The following is a 16928-nucleotide window of genomic DNA, read 5'->3' as shown; positions in this document are numbered from 1 at the left end:
TCGTTTTATCAGCATAGGCTCGACGAATCGTTGGACATTTTTCGAACGGTCTCAATATCAAAGAGCGTTGTCATTGCCGACTTTGGTGACGACTTTGATAGTTCATCAAATTCTCCGCTTCATGTCTTCCGTCCAGAAAATCGAAAAAAAGTTGAGATCGAGGGTTGGGTTTGTTGGTGTTTTCTTTTCTCCAAAGGTCTGTTTGGCAAACGGTACGTTGAAATAACACCCGAAGCCCTCTGGCGAAGGAGAAGATTGGGAAAACGGATCGTTTGTTAAACGGACCTTAACAGCAAAAGGTCGATAAAGGATTGGTCCCTTTCCTTTTATTAAAAGAAATATAACTTGTTTGAAATAACAAGGTACATGAAGAAAATGGCCCCGAGGCGGGGTCAATTCTAAGGGAGTTATCATAAGGGAAGACGATACTGTGGTTTTAAAGACTGAGACTGAGTTTGGAAAATTCTAGTGGTTTTTCTAGATAAATCAAATTTTCGATCAAATCAAATTTGATCAACACATTTTAATCTTTATGAAGTGTTGGGATAGACGTGAGGTAACACTCGCTACCGGATGTCACGGAAATTCACTCTGAACTTCACGTGGAGCGTGCGCAAAACTTGACTTTACACACTCTGTCGAAAAGTTGTTAACAAAAATCATCCCCCGGGATTTCGTAAGAGACATTTTCCAGAGTTCATTATTATTTTCATTTTCAATGTTTCCCTGTAGAAAAATTCTTAACAAAAATCATCCCGCGGGATTTCGTAAGAGATATTTTTCCAGAGTTCATTGTTATTTTCATTTTCAATGTTTCTCTGTCGAAAAATTCCTAACAAAAATCATCCCCCACGATATCCTAAGCGACATTCTTCCTGAATTTATTATTATTTTGTAAATAATTCCGAACTACGTACAATAAGCATGAACTTGCCTGAATAACCCCAATTGTTTGTCCCATTCTCCAATTGAGTCAATACACGATGTGACCCATTTATTTCCACTCGAGTGATTCCCCCACCACACAATATAACTGGGTCAATAACAAGCGTCATGCACGCATAAAGGACTCAATTTCTCGAATCATCACCCAGTTCCGCAAAATTCACTTGAAAAAAAAACCCACAAAGGGAGGAGCGAATAAATAAATAGAAGCTTTGAGTCTGGATGTACTGAAGCCGACGGGCATTTGTAATGTTGTTGTTGGCGGAGGTAAAACAGAGAAGACACTTGACCAACCCCAACATTGGCCATGGCCAATCCGATAAACAAGCAAAGAGAGCAATCGCCTTTTTTTTTTTTTATTTTACCCTATTTTTTTCTCCCAGACTGAGTAATTCTGTTTGCGTTCCAATCGCGCGGAAGATGACCGTGCGAGCCCTCTGGGGGTGGCGCAACCCTCTCGCGTGTCCCTTCGGATCTCGATTGGCTCTGGAATTTCTCGTGACTGGGGGGGGTCACGCACGCTAAACGCCTGTGGAACCCGTCTGATGATGTCAATCGCACGAGCTGATTAATGTTGTGCCAAGTTAACATTTTTCTCGGTTCTCTTGCGATAAGAAGTGAGGGAGAAGTTAATTATAATAATTTATGCGTTGAGATATTAAATTAAAATGGGAGTTTTATTATATTTTTTTTTGCGAATTCCAAGAGCGAATCCAGGTATTTGTTGAGAGTCAAGTTTTTTGCGTTTGAGTACGTCGATATTTTCAGAAGGGATTTATGAATTTTATTGAACTTTATTGATACCGATCACTGGTACCACCTGAAATTTAAATTATCACAACGACTTGGCAATATTAATAATATTTTGTAACGATAAATAAAATAAAAGCGATGTTGGAATTGATATAATCATCAGAAAAGAATAGAAACACAATTTTTTAAAATTAAATAATTCAAATCATATCTCGAGGATAATATATTTAATATATACTTAATTTAATATATTATATATTTAATATACTGTATATTTAATATATAATATATACTTTGATATGCACCGCTGTACGCCCAAAAAAAAACTGACAAAAAAAGTTACATCTTTTTTTGTTAAAGAGATTTTCAAGAGAAAATCGATTCTTCCATTGCTGAAAAACCATCAGTCACTAATATCAACTAACTTTAACTCGTGACAGAAGTTGGCATAAACCCTGGCTAATCCCAATTAAACCCTGATTAAATTCCAACTACACACCGACTAAAATTCACCTGAACTTTTATTAAATCAAAACTTCCACCGTTTTTGGGTTGTGACGAAATTGGAATTCGTATTTAGATTGAATCCGTTATTTTCACCCAAATAATCAGTGAAAAATTCCGATACTGCCACATATAATATCCCAGTCGATTCCGTAATCGATGAGGGGCATGCGAATTCCGTAATTTTTACCGAATATTTCACTGCGTAAAATGTAGGCAAAGGAAGATGTCGAAAGAACGAAGAATGAGGGGGACGGCCTTCGCGTCTGGAACGGACAGAAGAAATGACTGAGTAAGAGTCGTGTTCCCAGCGAATTCTTATAAAGTAAAATGGCAAAAAAAATATTTCCCGTCTCTTCTATTGAAAATGGGTGAAAATAGATGGGGGAACAGCTCTAGAAATTTATTCGAAGCTTCAGAATATATTTTTTCCTTGGAGAAGAGCCTCTAGTAAAAATAATATTTCATTTCCTCCGAGTGATAAGATTTTATCGGAAATAGAGTATGAAATTACTCATTATTGAGGGGATCTTATATTTCTCGAGACGTAAAATTTAAATTTTTTCTGGTACGTTTCATCATTTCAACGTGAAAGTTATATCCATTTGACACTGGCACAGGCATTCATATTAAGATATTGATCCTATTCATGCTCAAAGAGGATTCCTCCATTCACTTTGATGCTTCTCGTTTCTCGAAACTGTTCAATACCAGGTTTTCTACGGATAAAATGTATTTTATTTCTAAGAAGTATTTTCAAGTTCTGAGAAACTGCTAGGGGGATATATTTTTTTTTACAAAATTGCTGCCATTGGAGCTGAGGTTCAAAGGCAGAACAAGACAGATGTTGTCAAGAGGATCAAATAATTTAAGCGAAATATTATTGAACGGAAAAGTTTTGCGGAGACGAAAAAATCCGGTGGTTTCGTTCCTCACTATATAAACAAATTACGATTAACTATTGCCCATGTCATGACTCAATTCAAATCACAAACAAAACAATATTTCTTAACGTCTCTCTTAACGTTTGAAGTTATTGGAGAAAAACATCAGCGAAGCCCTCTTCGCAATAATATTATTATAAATTTGTTTACTTAGTTTTATAAACAAAATTATGTGTAGAACGTACGTGACGTCAGCATTAATTTGTTGATAATTAACTGTTAGCGAAAACTTCTGTGAAAATCATTGACCTGTTTCGTAATCTGCCAGTGAAAACAATATTCGGTAAAAATTATGGAACAGTTACGCACTTTTTCCGGGAACTTTCAGGAAAAAATCCAGAACATTTAAGAAAAAGTATGGGAGGTTCAGTCACAAAATATGGAACTGTTCCGTAATTTTTCAAGAATTTTTCTCTCCGTGTAGTGAAGGGACGCCACCGCGAGGTGGCATTGAACTCCGCGAGTAAAATCGATCGCGCAATCAATTTCCTCGAGCAAATGATTTTATTCTTTTCCTGTGGCCTTGATTTTTCTCTACTCTGACTTTATTTCAAAGTTAGTCTCTTGTAAAACTGATGATCACTACAACCGCATTTTGACTTTTTTTCAAAATGAACATTTTATAAGTATAATTTCCAATCAACTCCGAGTCTCATTTATTTTCACTCTCGGTTTTTCAAGGAACAATAGTTGGTTCGCCTCAGCTGATTGGCACATTAATTAATTAATGTAACTGACAATTAGTTTTACAAAAACTACCCAACATTACTACATCATGATGGGAAAAATTTCACTATCTATAATGCAACAGTAATTTTCCTCACGTTTCTTCCGGTCTTTTAAATTATTTCTCTCTGCGACAATTTAAAAAATTTTTTATAATTACCTCTCAACCATTTAACCCCAGGACTTTCAATATTCTCTTCATCCCCCGAGGGTAGAACGTGTACGTTGTCACGTGTCAACTGGGACAGAGAGAGTCGAGCTGTCAGATGAATCGAATAATTGTATAGGGGTTGAATTGAAGAGGGCTAAATATTTTTCAATCCCTCTGTTTAATTTCCTCGTTTAACCCCGTCCGACAAATATGTCGGTTCCTTTGTTGACTTAAACGAACGAAATTCACAGTTGCTCCAGTTTACCTGTTTTTTCCCTCCCATTATCCACAACAGTTGGGGGATGTTACCCTATATATTCACCGACGTAACAACGAGAATGAAGGGGTTAGAGGGTGAGATAGTGGAGAGGGGCTTTCTGCATTGGCTATGGTGCTTTCCAAGGTGTTTCCTACTGTTGGCGCGGTATGACCTTGGCCCAGTGGCCGTTCGACCTGTAGGTGGCCCTCTCCGTTGCTCTCATTCACCCCCTCGGGGATTCTATCGGCTGTATATTGGTTACTCTCGTAACGAATATAAATATTTCAGATCCACTGGCCAACTCCAACTGTCAGACATATTAACCTCTGACGTAGATCATGGCACGACGAATGGAGGAAATTCACGGTTTTTCTCATTCGTCTTCGAACCTTAGGGGCAATATCAATTATCATTATTGTAAGGGTTGATCATTAGTGAAATTGAGGGTGTTGTCGTGTGAAATAGGTCATTCGTGGGTTTGTACGAATTTTTTAGTGTAAATAGGTGATAAAAGTAGTTGAAGAACGAACAGTTTATGGGGGGATTGGGCTTTTGGAAGTCGAGATTGAAATTTTTGAAGTCTGGGGACTTTTCATGGGTTTAAGGGGTGCCATGAATTTGAATTTTTGGAAAATCAGCCCGTTGATGATGGGTTTATGCAGGACTCACTACTAAAAACTGTTGTCCTAATTTTCTAGGGAAAATTTTTGATATTTTCATGTCACGATTTTTCACTGAATTTTTTGGAAAATAAATTGAGGGGAAAATTGAAAGAAAATGAGAGAAAACTGAAGTTTTAGGAGGAGTAAAGGGATGAGGTTGTTTCAGCAATTATGGAAAGGGATTTTAGGAAGAGAATTTTGGACGGTGAAGTTTTTTTGAATGGGTTTGTGCAGTTCCAATTGCTTTAGAAATATTCACGGAAACTGTGTCATCTCTTATGATATTTTGAATAATTAATTCGTTTAATCTCAGGGATTCGGATAAATTTCGAGAGAATTATTAATCTCTGAAGTTTAAAAAGCAGAATTCGCACTACCGACGTTTTTTAAAAAATATCTTCACTTGGCAGGTATATTTATAGCTGCCAAGAACTTCAACTACAAAGAAGTTTCACTCAAGCAGAATTAAAAATTTATAAATAGAAACTGGAGGTTCAAGAGTAATAGCACAAGCTTACTTATTAATGCGATAGGCTTATTCCCGCAAATGTTGGAAACCGTTTTTCGGAAAGAGCTTCAGACGTTACGAATGTTTTTTTATGAGTTTTTTTTTTTCGAACTCAGGAGTCTCAGAGATATTCTCGGAATTCGTCTCCTCTCGTCTCTTTTTGTAATTTATTCATTTGACCTTCTGAACTGTGAATAAATTCGTGAGAACTACTAATATCCGAAGTTTAATGAGCAAATTTTGCACGCAAATTTATTTAAAAAGTATCTTCGCAACATCATTTTAGTCGCGAAAAACTTCAACTTCAACGAAGTTTTATTCCTGCAAAATTAAAAATTTATAAATAGAATGTGGAGGTTCAAGAATATTAATAGAACGATCTTATCCAACATCATGGGGATATTCCGGTAATTATGACATGCGGAAAATTACGTAATTCGTAGTTTTAAAAATATTGGGCTAATCCACTCAATAAATCAATCAATATTCATTAAAAAAAAATCATATGACATTAATTCTCAATTCAGGAATCAGCGGGACAGACTTTCGAGGTATTGATAGTATCGATGTTCGTTCTTTTGACAGTAGAGTTTTTTTTTATCACTGTGTTCCCATGAACCGTTGGTCATTAAGGTGTTTCATGTGTGATTTGAGCGGAAAGAGGGGGGGGGGTGGAGACAAAAAAAAGTGTTATTGTTATCGAGGCGTGAACACGAAATTTTTCAATTTTCCGTTAATTATTCGAAAACCCATTTGAAGCTCTTTGTATGTGAATTTTGTTTATCAGATTAATTGACTTTTTAATGTGGTCACATCTGTTTTTTCAATCTAATGACAGGGGGGCAGTTTTGGAAACGGTCCTTATCGCTGTGTCTAATGGAAAATATTAGAATTTTGGAGAATATTAGAATTAGAATTTTAGATATTTTGAGGTGATTTGAGAGGTTTTGGTAAATTAAAAAAAGTAATTCTCGCTAGCGGTTCTAGAAAATTGGAGAGACTTACAGCTCAAAAGAATCATCGAAAGATCTTCAGAAGATCTCTCTCGTGTTCCCAAATAATTCTTCGGATGATTTTCGGAAAAGTATATTTTTGTCTGAAGTCCGAGATGTTCTAGATTAGATTTCAGAAAATATTCTTCAAAAGCTCTTCACATCTGCAAACAGAAGTTATCTTCCGAGGATCTTCCAAAGAATCTTTCGAGGTCATCCGGAACATCTTCCAAATTTCTGATCTTTGATCGCCAAAAATTTTCTACGCGAAGAGGGAACATATTTCAAAAATCCATAATATTATAGCTTTCGTTAATATCATTAGAATCAATTTTTTTTCACTAGACAGTTTATGGAATATTTCCGATTCTACAATCACCTTTCATTAGATAATTATGAACCGGTGACTCAGGGACGCCACCGCAAGATGGCGCAGTACACAAATGTAACTTGAAAGGAGTTTCAGACAGCCCTTTAACACGAATAATTTTCCATGCATTAGTTGGCTCATATAATCACGGCCTTATTATAATTCACTTTGACTCAATTATACTTCACTTAGGATTGTAGGAAATTTGACTACTTTTCAGAAAATGTGAAACAAAGTGTGGAACAAAACCAAATCACCGGCCGTTGTTGAAGTGATTTACCGAAACAAACGGATTTTGCTAAAAAAAATGGGCTTATCCTAGTCCACAAATTCGCTACAGATATATATATATGTATATGTATATCTATATATGTATATATGAATGGCCATTAATTGTTTCCAATGTACATTGACCTAATTCACCTTATCATCCATGAACATATACTCTAAAAGCCTGTTTTGAGATAAATTCATTTCACCTTTTGAATACTCAGTTTTCCCATCACTCGCTGTGCACATAATTTCTCAGTGATCACTTGTTTCATGTCATCACAATGACATGATAATGGATTTTCATCTGATTATGATTCTCTTCTGCAGTTTCAAAATGAAATCTTATCCTCGTGAGGTGCGTCATAACATCATTCCGCTGCCCGACAAAAGCAAAAGTTTCTTTACAGCAGAGAAAACACGGAAAAATCCTTGAATCCAGGATTGCTATTGATAGATGTTATCCTAATCGATAAAAATTGTTGTATATGTATACAGTTGTAGTATATACTTGGAACAAGTATAAAACGCACTTGATTCACGTTTTTTCCGAGTATCATCTACTTCATTCAATGCTGTCAGGGAAAGGCATCAGATGCTATTGATTCCCATCAATCTCATCTTTCAGTAGTGAATGAGCGAAGATGGGAGGGGTGGGGGAGACTATTTCGCCCCCATTTTGACGATAAAGGAATTAACCTCGTCATGGTGTATTGCGTATTCAATGTTTAACTGACTACCGTTTTTCAATCTCCCGATCTCAAGTGACAAAGAGGAAATAAGTTATTCACCGAAAGATCTTTGACTGTTGCCATTTACTTTTTGGTCATTAGGTCTTCAATGAATCATCAAAGTAAAAAATGATTCCGAGAAAAAAGGAGTATCCGAATCCGTATAAGCACCTGAATACATCATCGCAATTCTAATTTACTTCCCGATTTTATCCAAATTTGGTCTTACTTTCGCCCTCAATTAAATTAAGGTTAAAATCCAAATCTTTGATCCGCTCTAAATAAATAAAAATATAATTTATTTTCGGTGGTGTGGTAGCTTGTATGTTACACCTTTACACTATAATAATATCATAATTTTTTTTTATAATCTCGCTTTCCAAGTAAATGCTGAACTATTTGCAATTCTTTGTCATCGGCTGTTAGGAAGACATGAAAACTAGTACCACGACGCCTCCGCATGGTGGCGCAGTAGTCAAGTCCCAGGCGTAGCCCTTTCTCGAGCCGCAATCAATTCATGTTTATCGTCATAATTAAAAAATTGTCAGCATTTCTATTGGATTATGAAAAGGAATTTTCTAAATAATATCAAAACGATACGTCTTTCTCCTGTGATGTCTTCAGAGCAACTAACCCTTAGTGACCAAATCTTTCACACTCTGGACCCATTCCATAAAAGGCCCTTGTTCATTAATTTCTTTCTTTTCCTTTTCTGGTTCTGTTTATTAAAACTATTCTAAACATTTTGGTTCTGTTCTGAGAAAAACCATAAAATACTCAGATGGACTAAACACAGCCATGAACAGACGGTTAATTGTCGTCCACACATACCAAGCACTCTCCATAATCTCCAATAGTTGGATATCCATCAAAGTAACTGGAAAATTTTCTAGTTGTAAGGGTTCACTCGGTAAAAAAAAATCGTGAATTTTTTATCTAGTAAAATTGTTAGTCCCAATCCTTTTCACTTAAAATCCTTGTACCAACGCATCCGGCCATTCATTCCATCCATCTATCGGCCATAACCCCGGAAATGCCAGCATAATGTCAACATAGTTGATAACAACCGGGTATGTAATTTCATAGTGTCTTCATAACTCGTAGCATACACGAAGAAAACTTGTCTTGTGCTTATTTTTATCGACTTAGCAAGTTTACGTTCAGGATCAAGGCTCAATGCCGAGGTGTAATAAGTCGTAAGACTGGTTGAGTGAAATAACGTGACAAACTGTGAGATGACATCGTCCAGTAACGAGTTTAGGACAAACAAGGGTCACTTGTTAGGTAGTTCCTCACACATCTTCCTCGGCTAGACTTTTTTTTCGTCTCTCATTTGTCGCTTCTTTCCTTTCGAAAGAAATTTATCTCTATTTCTTCCCTCTTCTTCCCCCTTTTTTAACCGAAAACTATTGTTGGTTTATGTCGTTTACGATTGCGAGGCGCTTCATTCCCGGACTTGTGTACACACTGAACCTCGTCCTTTGTCGGATATTCTTCAATTGGAAGCGTCAGTACACACCGGAACCACAAAAAAACCTGTGTACTATTTTGAGATTATTCTTCTCTAGAAGTTTGTTGGGTCAATTTATTTCTGGGACAAGGGGTGGTTTTGTTGAAATTTAACGGAAAATAGTTATTCCGGATGACTTTTTTTAGAAACTATGGAAAATATATTATCGTGTACTAGACTGATGATATTTTATTGATATAAATCTTGAATATTTGATGAAGAACAAATCATGATCAAATGTTAGATTCCATCGGTTCATTTTAATCGATTGTCGTGCGAGTCCAGGGGCTAATCTGACTCGAATGCAATAATTTAATTTTTTTCGACTATAATTCTAATCTCAGCTGTTGCAGATCTTCATATAGCGTTGACAGGACTCAAAATCAAATATCAAAATTTACTTCTAAAGACCTTCCAATAATTTTTCTATTAGAAATGGAACAGTTATAATGATTCAAACGCGTGAATGTTATTTTATTATGTTTTATTTTATTTTATATTTTTATATTGTTTTATTTATATAAAAAGACTAAAGGGTCACAACACCCTGGACCTCATGACTCACATTAACAATTGTCCCACTCATGCACCTCTGTTCAGATCCAAGAAAACAGCATACACATCATACCCTAAACTTCTCAAAATTTTCACCCATAAAAATGTTTCTCAATCTCCAGTGGAAACACGAGAATAAAAGAAATACAAATCGTATAAAGACCTGTTCAATCCAACTGTAAAGTAATTTTTGATAAACAGTTTGAAATGTAAAGTTTAATATTTTCTGTAGATTTTTTAAAGATCTACAACATGATCAACGAAAGTGGAAAAATAATACTTATACCGTATCTAAAATTGGTGAGGGACAATAATAAAAATATTGATACTCCACTAAAAGCAGAATCTTATTCAATTCAACAAAATACGATAAACATTGAGTTTAACATGATAGAAAGTCCTGATGTGTAAAATAAAAGGGCGGTAAACTATTACTAATTTGTTGGTTTGTTCATCACTATAGTATGCAATCCAAGAGTAATTAATTTTTTCTCTTTCATTTTTTGCTATTTTCATTCTAATTTTGATAACTGTTAATGAATCCTTTAATTAGTGTTATTGTTTAGTAGGTGATAAAGTAAGGGCATTGGAAGGGTTGTCGCCGGATTTTGAGACAATCTGATCACTTTCGATTGCCATTAACTTAAGGGTATTTATTTAGGTCTAAGAGAGAGAGAGAGAGAGAGAGAAAATCATTACAGAGGATAGTGGATAGAAATATTAAGCTCGATTGTGGAACCCGAGATTCTCAATCCAAAAATAACATTAGCCTCGCGGCCTCTGCGTGGCGTTGAGACGCTTGTTTGAATACATAATCTTTTTTGAGGATCTCTGCGGCCATTGACGAACCAAAATAACAGCGTGCGGGACCACCAGTTCGCGTGACCTGATGATACCTTATTTCATATAGTGCCTTTTTCGAGTGTCTCGTGAGGATGCTCATACCCCTACCCCAGACCTCAAGTTCAATGAACCTCGTTAACGATTGTTGTCTGAAATAAAAAGCTCATCTCCCATTCCACATTTACATTTGTAAAGGGAAAACACGAGTAGAGATTTATTTTTTCGTATACGACATTGAATATTTTTAATGATTTTCAGTGAAATGTTTACAGAATTCGGTTTTTCATTTTTTAAACTCGAAAAATTTGTGCATAGAGTAATTAGTCATAATCAGTGGATGTAAGTGCCAATAAGTAATAGAATAGTAGATAGTAAAGGGGAAAATTGAGTGAATATTTATTTTTTGGTACACGAAATTGAAAATTTTTCATCAATTTCAGGGGAAGGTTTATAGATCCGTTTTGTAATTTTTTTTATTCGTTAAATTTGGTGATCGAGCCATTCTTCAAAATGAATGAGTTTAAGCGCCAATAAGTGATAGAACAGTTCGGTTCCATCAGACGTGACTCGTTATCTGTTACCATGAGTCGTTAACTATTAACCGACGTTGAATAATTATTGTTTGTCAAGAAATCTTTCGAATGTGTCAAGAGAATCATCGAATGGTTCTTCGGATGATCTTCAAAAAACAATATTTTTTTTTTGGAAAATTTTCTGAATTTTACTTTGAAAAAAAAATAGTCTCGAAAAACCCTCTTCTGAAGGATTTTCTGGGATTACCAGGGAGATCCTCCGAAGATCTCTGTGATTCTTCTGACGATTTTTGAAGGATCTTCAACGGAGAAAGAATTCTCTACACAGATTATGGCGCCGGTCAGGCCTATTCAGTGCATTAATAATTAATTGTTGTATTCAGATGAAAATATTTCGTAGTTTTAAACTGAAACACGAGGTGCTGCTTACTGTTCCAGATATTTTAAATAAATTGACGGTATATATTCCATTAATGAGACATAAAAGAGGAGGAGTATTATGAGACGGTACACAATGATATCGAACTCAGAAAAAAATTAGATTTTTATCTGCCAACTTCTTACTTCACCTTATTCATCTCAATTACAAAAAGCAAAATGACATTCAGAGCAGCCAAGACTATCAAGACATTTTTTTACATTTCATATTGTTCTAGTCAACTTCCACTGAACATTGGAAAATTACAAAATGGACAAATCGAAGAAATACAAGATTTTTCACAGTCAAAAACAGCTTTGGAATTTCCATTTCTGGAAATGAATTCAGTAAATCGAATCACTCCTGTCCCTTGATATGTCTCAGACATCAGACAACACAATGAGGAAGTGCATGCTCTCCAACTACAAAGAAGCAAATTGGAATGTCAAGATGAAAAAAAAAGGCGTAAGAAACGTATGTGGAGCATAAAGAGGTTGCACTAACCTTACTCCCAGTTCTCTTTTGGAGGTCTTCGGCGACTCGTGTCTGACGTTTATATATTTCTGCAGTATACATCACCCCAGTACCGCCTAGTGGAATGAACTTTGGACTTGCTCCTCGTAATCGACCTGAAAAATTTTAGCGAATAAATTTCAAACTTTGAAACATTGATCCACCGAATCTAAATTTATTCAGGTGACCAAGTTTTTATTCATCAAAATGTTCGTTTACCTGGTGCAAACATCAGGACAGAACTTTGTGGCCATCGAATTTTTTTATCGAAATTTTTTGCAATAGGAATTGTTAACTCCTCAAGTCTCGTGAATGTTGAAGATGAATGTTCAAAATTCATGAGAATGTGGAAGTGTATTGCAATGGCTCGAGGGAAAATTGTGGGAATTGCGAAAATTATAGGTAAATTGTTTGAATTAATGGGTATCGGGTTTTATTAGCTTCGCTGGGATATTTGCAACACGTGGTGATGAGTTTAATGTGCCAGTTTTATGCCTGAAGATGAAACATCGGGTACATAGACATCATGTGCCACTTCATGGAGTTATATTTCCACAAACTCTCACTTTAGGGCTTCTTAAGAAACCATTCTGATGGATGGGGGTTATTAGATTATACGCTCTGATGTTGATGAGTATTTTTAAATACTAGATACAGAAATTTCCTGGAAAAATTCTAGTACGGGTACTGGAAACTATGACAATCTCTCGGGTGTGAAGAGATCATCAGAGATCATAATTTTGTTAAGGGGGAATTTCGGCCGAATTTTACAGAATTTCGCCAAAAATTCAGGTTCAAGCTCATGAAATTTCTTGCGCCAGCAGCGGAATTTTTTCCTGATCAGCACTTTGCGCCTCATTTTTCATATAAGCACCATAATTTTTGTGGGGGGACTGGTGAGAACTTTCGATACACAGAATCATAACTGATGATAGAAAAAAGTTCCATAAAATTCGAGCAGAAATTACTCAGAAGCGAAGTGGCTAAACGACCTAAACGACTTTTCACTACTGATTAGTTTTTGGTGAATATCTTGCAATCTAAGGAACGTAGCGAAATTTCCATTAGGACCTTTTTTGTGGAGGGAATTCAGCACTACAATAAATGTTATTACAAAAATTTTGCTATCTCTCTTAGATTCGGAGTTATTGCGCTAAAACAACTACGACATGTCACCCAATGTTACTTATCGATTATGAAAGTGCCTCGCGCTTATTTTTCACAGAAAATTTCGACAAAAATTATGGAACACACCAAAAAAACTCCATAAAATTTGTGTAACAGTTTCGTAAGATTTTTGTGAGCCACATTTCCCTCAGTAATTAAGGGGAAAATACTCAATTTTGGGTGGATCTTTCTCTTTGTATATTACAGAATAATATTGATGGCGATCTCCGCTGGTGAATTCAGTCCTGTTGAACTATGCAGATATTCTCGCAGAATCCTCAACTTTAATGATTCCACACAATTTAATCGCATATTCAATCTTTTGAAGTTTAAAAACTCGAGTTGCCAGTTGGGATTTAATTTGAAAGGGCGTGCTCATGTCGTAAACATGAGACAAGAAAAAAAATGAAACTTTAAAGAAGTTTCACTCAAAAAAAAAAATAAAAATTTATAAATAGAGTCTAGAGTTTTAAAAATAACAGCGTTAACTTACTTGGGATGATGGGATTATTCCAGTAATTTAGACACAAGGGAGGTAATGTGATTATCCTTTGATGCCATATTACCTCGATTGTCATTATTTATCATAACCATACGTGAATAAATAACCATATTCCCTTCCCGATCGTCATCGCATTAAGTCACCTAATTTTTGCACAAGAATTTTTTCCTTTTAGAATTATCTGCACATTTTCATTACTAAATTCGATTTCTGTGCTCCTTTGAGATATTCTTGGGTCAAAGAAATGATGCCACAAAGGAGCGGAGAAATGAGACAAGAGAGAAAGACTTTTTCTCTTTTAAGGGAGAACAACTCTAAGAAATGATTAAAAAAAAATTAGGTGAAATCTAGTGTCGATTAGTTGTTGTCCGGATTTGTTGTTCGGAGCGACAGGTGAGGCGTTTTAAGATAGCACAGCTACATTAGCACACACTAATTTGGTCAATTGATAGATATAATTGATATTTTTTACAACAAATATTTATATTTATATAAATATTTAAATATTTTTATTTTTTATTTTTTTATTTTTATATTTATATATATATATTTTTTTTTTTATTTCGGTGTTAAATTGTTTTGTGTTTTATGGTTGTGCTGAGATGATGTCCAGCTATCGCAGCCAATATACGGTAGATTCCAACCCCTATTTGATAGAACCATGAGGTTTATGTTTGGAGTCCTCAGGCTCAACGATTAAAGCATAAGTTTAATCACACGGTTCTCGGAAATTGTCGATATATTTCGTTACATCAATTAAATATTATGTTGGTACTATTGACAAAGACCGAATGGTTGAGTCAAAAATAATAATTTCTGTTTTACCAAATTTTTGTCTCAGTCAATACTGGTAATCACCCTCTGTCATTCTGGAATTTTACTCACTAATCTGTCTCAGCTACGAACTATTCGCGTCTCCTAATTACCTAATTCAATTATTTTTGATGCCCTGTCATTTCTCTGCGCCACTAGCTCCACTGAATTAATTTTCATCAGAGAATACAGTTACGGAAACTTGGATAATGTGCACTCAAACGTTGATATTGCGTGAATCAGTAATATAATTTTCCTCATATTAATCATAATCAAACAATATATCCCGCGTGCGTCCCCACTAAGTGGTAAATTATACCACCCAATACACAGAATCCTATTGATTTATTTTACCCGAGAATATTATGAAATTATGTATTCACACTTCGGTTTAAATTATGTTGATGGCGTAATTTAAAGCCCGTAATATCGATTTTGCACTCCAATAAAAATTTTAGTGTGATATATCACGGAGTGATTATAAAATTATTATGCAACAGTGTGGGAACAATAATTTTTAATTCGATAATTCGGCTGATGAAACGAATTATATCGAGAGATTTTTTTCTGAATGGAGACATAAATATTTATCAATAAGACATTTCTTTCTGATTTCGCGAGCTCAAATACGCGGAGAAAAATATTCCGTAAAAGTATTACGAAACTCGCTGATAACTTGACGATTAAGAAATTGATTAGGAAATTTTACGTATCAATATCATAATTTTTCACTGACGATTCTGTTAGAGAAATGACAAATATCGAGACTAGCGATATCTCAAAAGTCTGTCATACTGATTATTCCCCTGGTCCGGAGCGAAACATCGCCAACAGTCGGCCGATGGTAGGCCAACAGTCGCCCGACGTTCGGCCACCAATCGACCAAGACTCTTTAACAAAGTTCATTTAACTTGACTTCAGCCATTCAAGTGAACCATTCGTCAATTCCTAACGAAGATTCATTCTATCATATCCTACCATTCGTTAATAATTAACGACTCCCCTTTGAAATAAATAAATCGTTTTATCAGTTCATGAATAAAATAATTGATTTATTGTCTAAATACATGCATGTACATCTCTATGTCCTGAATGATATGCAATTAGTTGATTCAAATCGAGCGTGTATTCAACCGGCGCCACTAACTCCAGAGAAAAAAAAAAAAGTTGACGATGAGTTGAGGAAAACTGGCACGTGCAGCAGATTGATTTTTCATCGGGCGTTACCAGCATGACCGGGGGTGAAAATCAACGAGGCCAGGGGAAATGGCCGACTGTTCGCCAACTTGTTCCATTCCCCAAGGAATATTCCAAACTTATTTGTTATACTATCGAATAATGAATGAGGGAAAGTGACCTGGAATTTAATGGATAATTGAGGGAAATTTTTCCCGCCCAATATTGTTATTATTATTTTTATTATTATTCTTTAATAAATTATTTATAACTAAAAATCGCCGGGTACCCGAAGAATGTCAATACTCGCGTCAAACAGACGTTGAATTCTACTTCAATAAAATGTATTTAATGCGGTAAAATCCAATAAAATTTACCGAATTCGCGAAAGTGAAAATTGGAGATTTAAAATATATTCTAAGTGCATCATACAATTTTCCATCGCTTAAAATACAAATTTCTGCACTGCGCATAATATTTATCTAATCGATGATGTAAAATTATTGTTTCAGATTTCCAGAAATTGGAGCGAGAAGCGCGGATATGTAGAAAATTGCAGCATCCAAATATTGGTGAGTCAATAATTAAATTCCAACATTTGAATATTCTTCATTAAAATCGAAATTGTTGAAATCAGCGTAAATCGTTACTCCAATGACACGTACCAGAATGTTTCAATCATTGATAACGACTTGTTCCCCCCTACCCCATCTCCTCTCTCCCCCTCTCCATCGACTGCCGAATTGAATTTAAACCGATCCGGCCATTTATTCATTACCGCGTATCAATGCAGATTTTATGTACTGTGAGATGCTGAATAATTGGCCCCAATTCATCAAATGCCCTGTTAAATTCAAATTGAAACGTTTTCAATGAATTCAACGGCTAAACTCCTCGTCAATGGTCTTAGCAGACGTCATCGAATCGATTTGGTTATTTGCAATTCTATTGGTTGAACAAGTTCCACTTGATGATTTTAATAATCTGCGAGTGTTTTGAGGGGAATTAATTGCCATCATCTGCTGGAGGAGGGCGTCCATTTACATATCCGAGTGTTTGTAAGAATTTGCAAATACGGTGAGA

The 16928-nt window shown here is 35.4% G+C and overlaps 1 protein-coding gene and 1 long non-coding RNA gene across 26 annotated transcripts in view; one reads left to right on the top strand and one right to left on the bottom strand.

The window, feature by feature from the left end:
- Positions 1-16928, top strand: part of Camkii (Calcium/calmodulin-dependent protein kinase II) — a 114544-nt gene that overhangs the window by 35606 nt on the left and 62010 nt on the right. For all 25 annotated transcript variants that reach the window (XM_064128696.1, XM_064128694.1, XM_064128693.1 and 22 more), the window contains one exon: positions 16358-16417. In XM_064128696.1, coding sequence (XP_063984766.1) covers positions 16358-16417 — 60 coding nt within the window. The remainder of the gene's footprint in view (positions 1-16357; positions 16418-16928) is intronic.
- Positions 11777-15423, bottom strand: LOC135166477 (uncharacterized). The gene is made up of 3 exons (XR_010299693.1): positions 12407-15423; positions 12179-12303; positions 11777-12096 (listed from the first exon to the last, which is right to left on the bottom strand). It is a non-coding gene; the product is annotated as an uncharacterized LOC135166477 (long non-coding RNA).

The sequence above is a fragment of the Diachasmimorpha longicaudata genome, chromosome 10, assembly GCF_034640455.1.
Source record: "Diachasmimorpha longicaudata isolate KC_UGA_2023 chromosome 10, iyDiaLong2, whole genome shotgun sequence".
Lineage (NCBI taxonomy): Eukaryota > Metazoa > Arthropoda > Insecta > Hymenoptera > Braconidae > Diachasmimorpha > Diachasmimorpha longicaudata.
The sequence above is the reverse complement of the archived record's forward strand: the minus strand, read 5'-3'. Positions and strand labels throughout refer to the sequence as shown.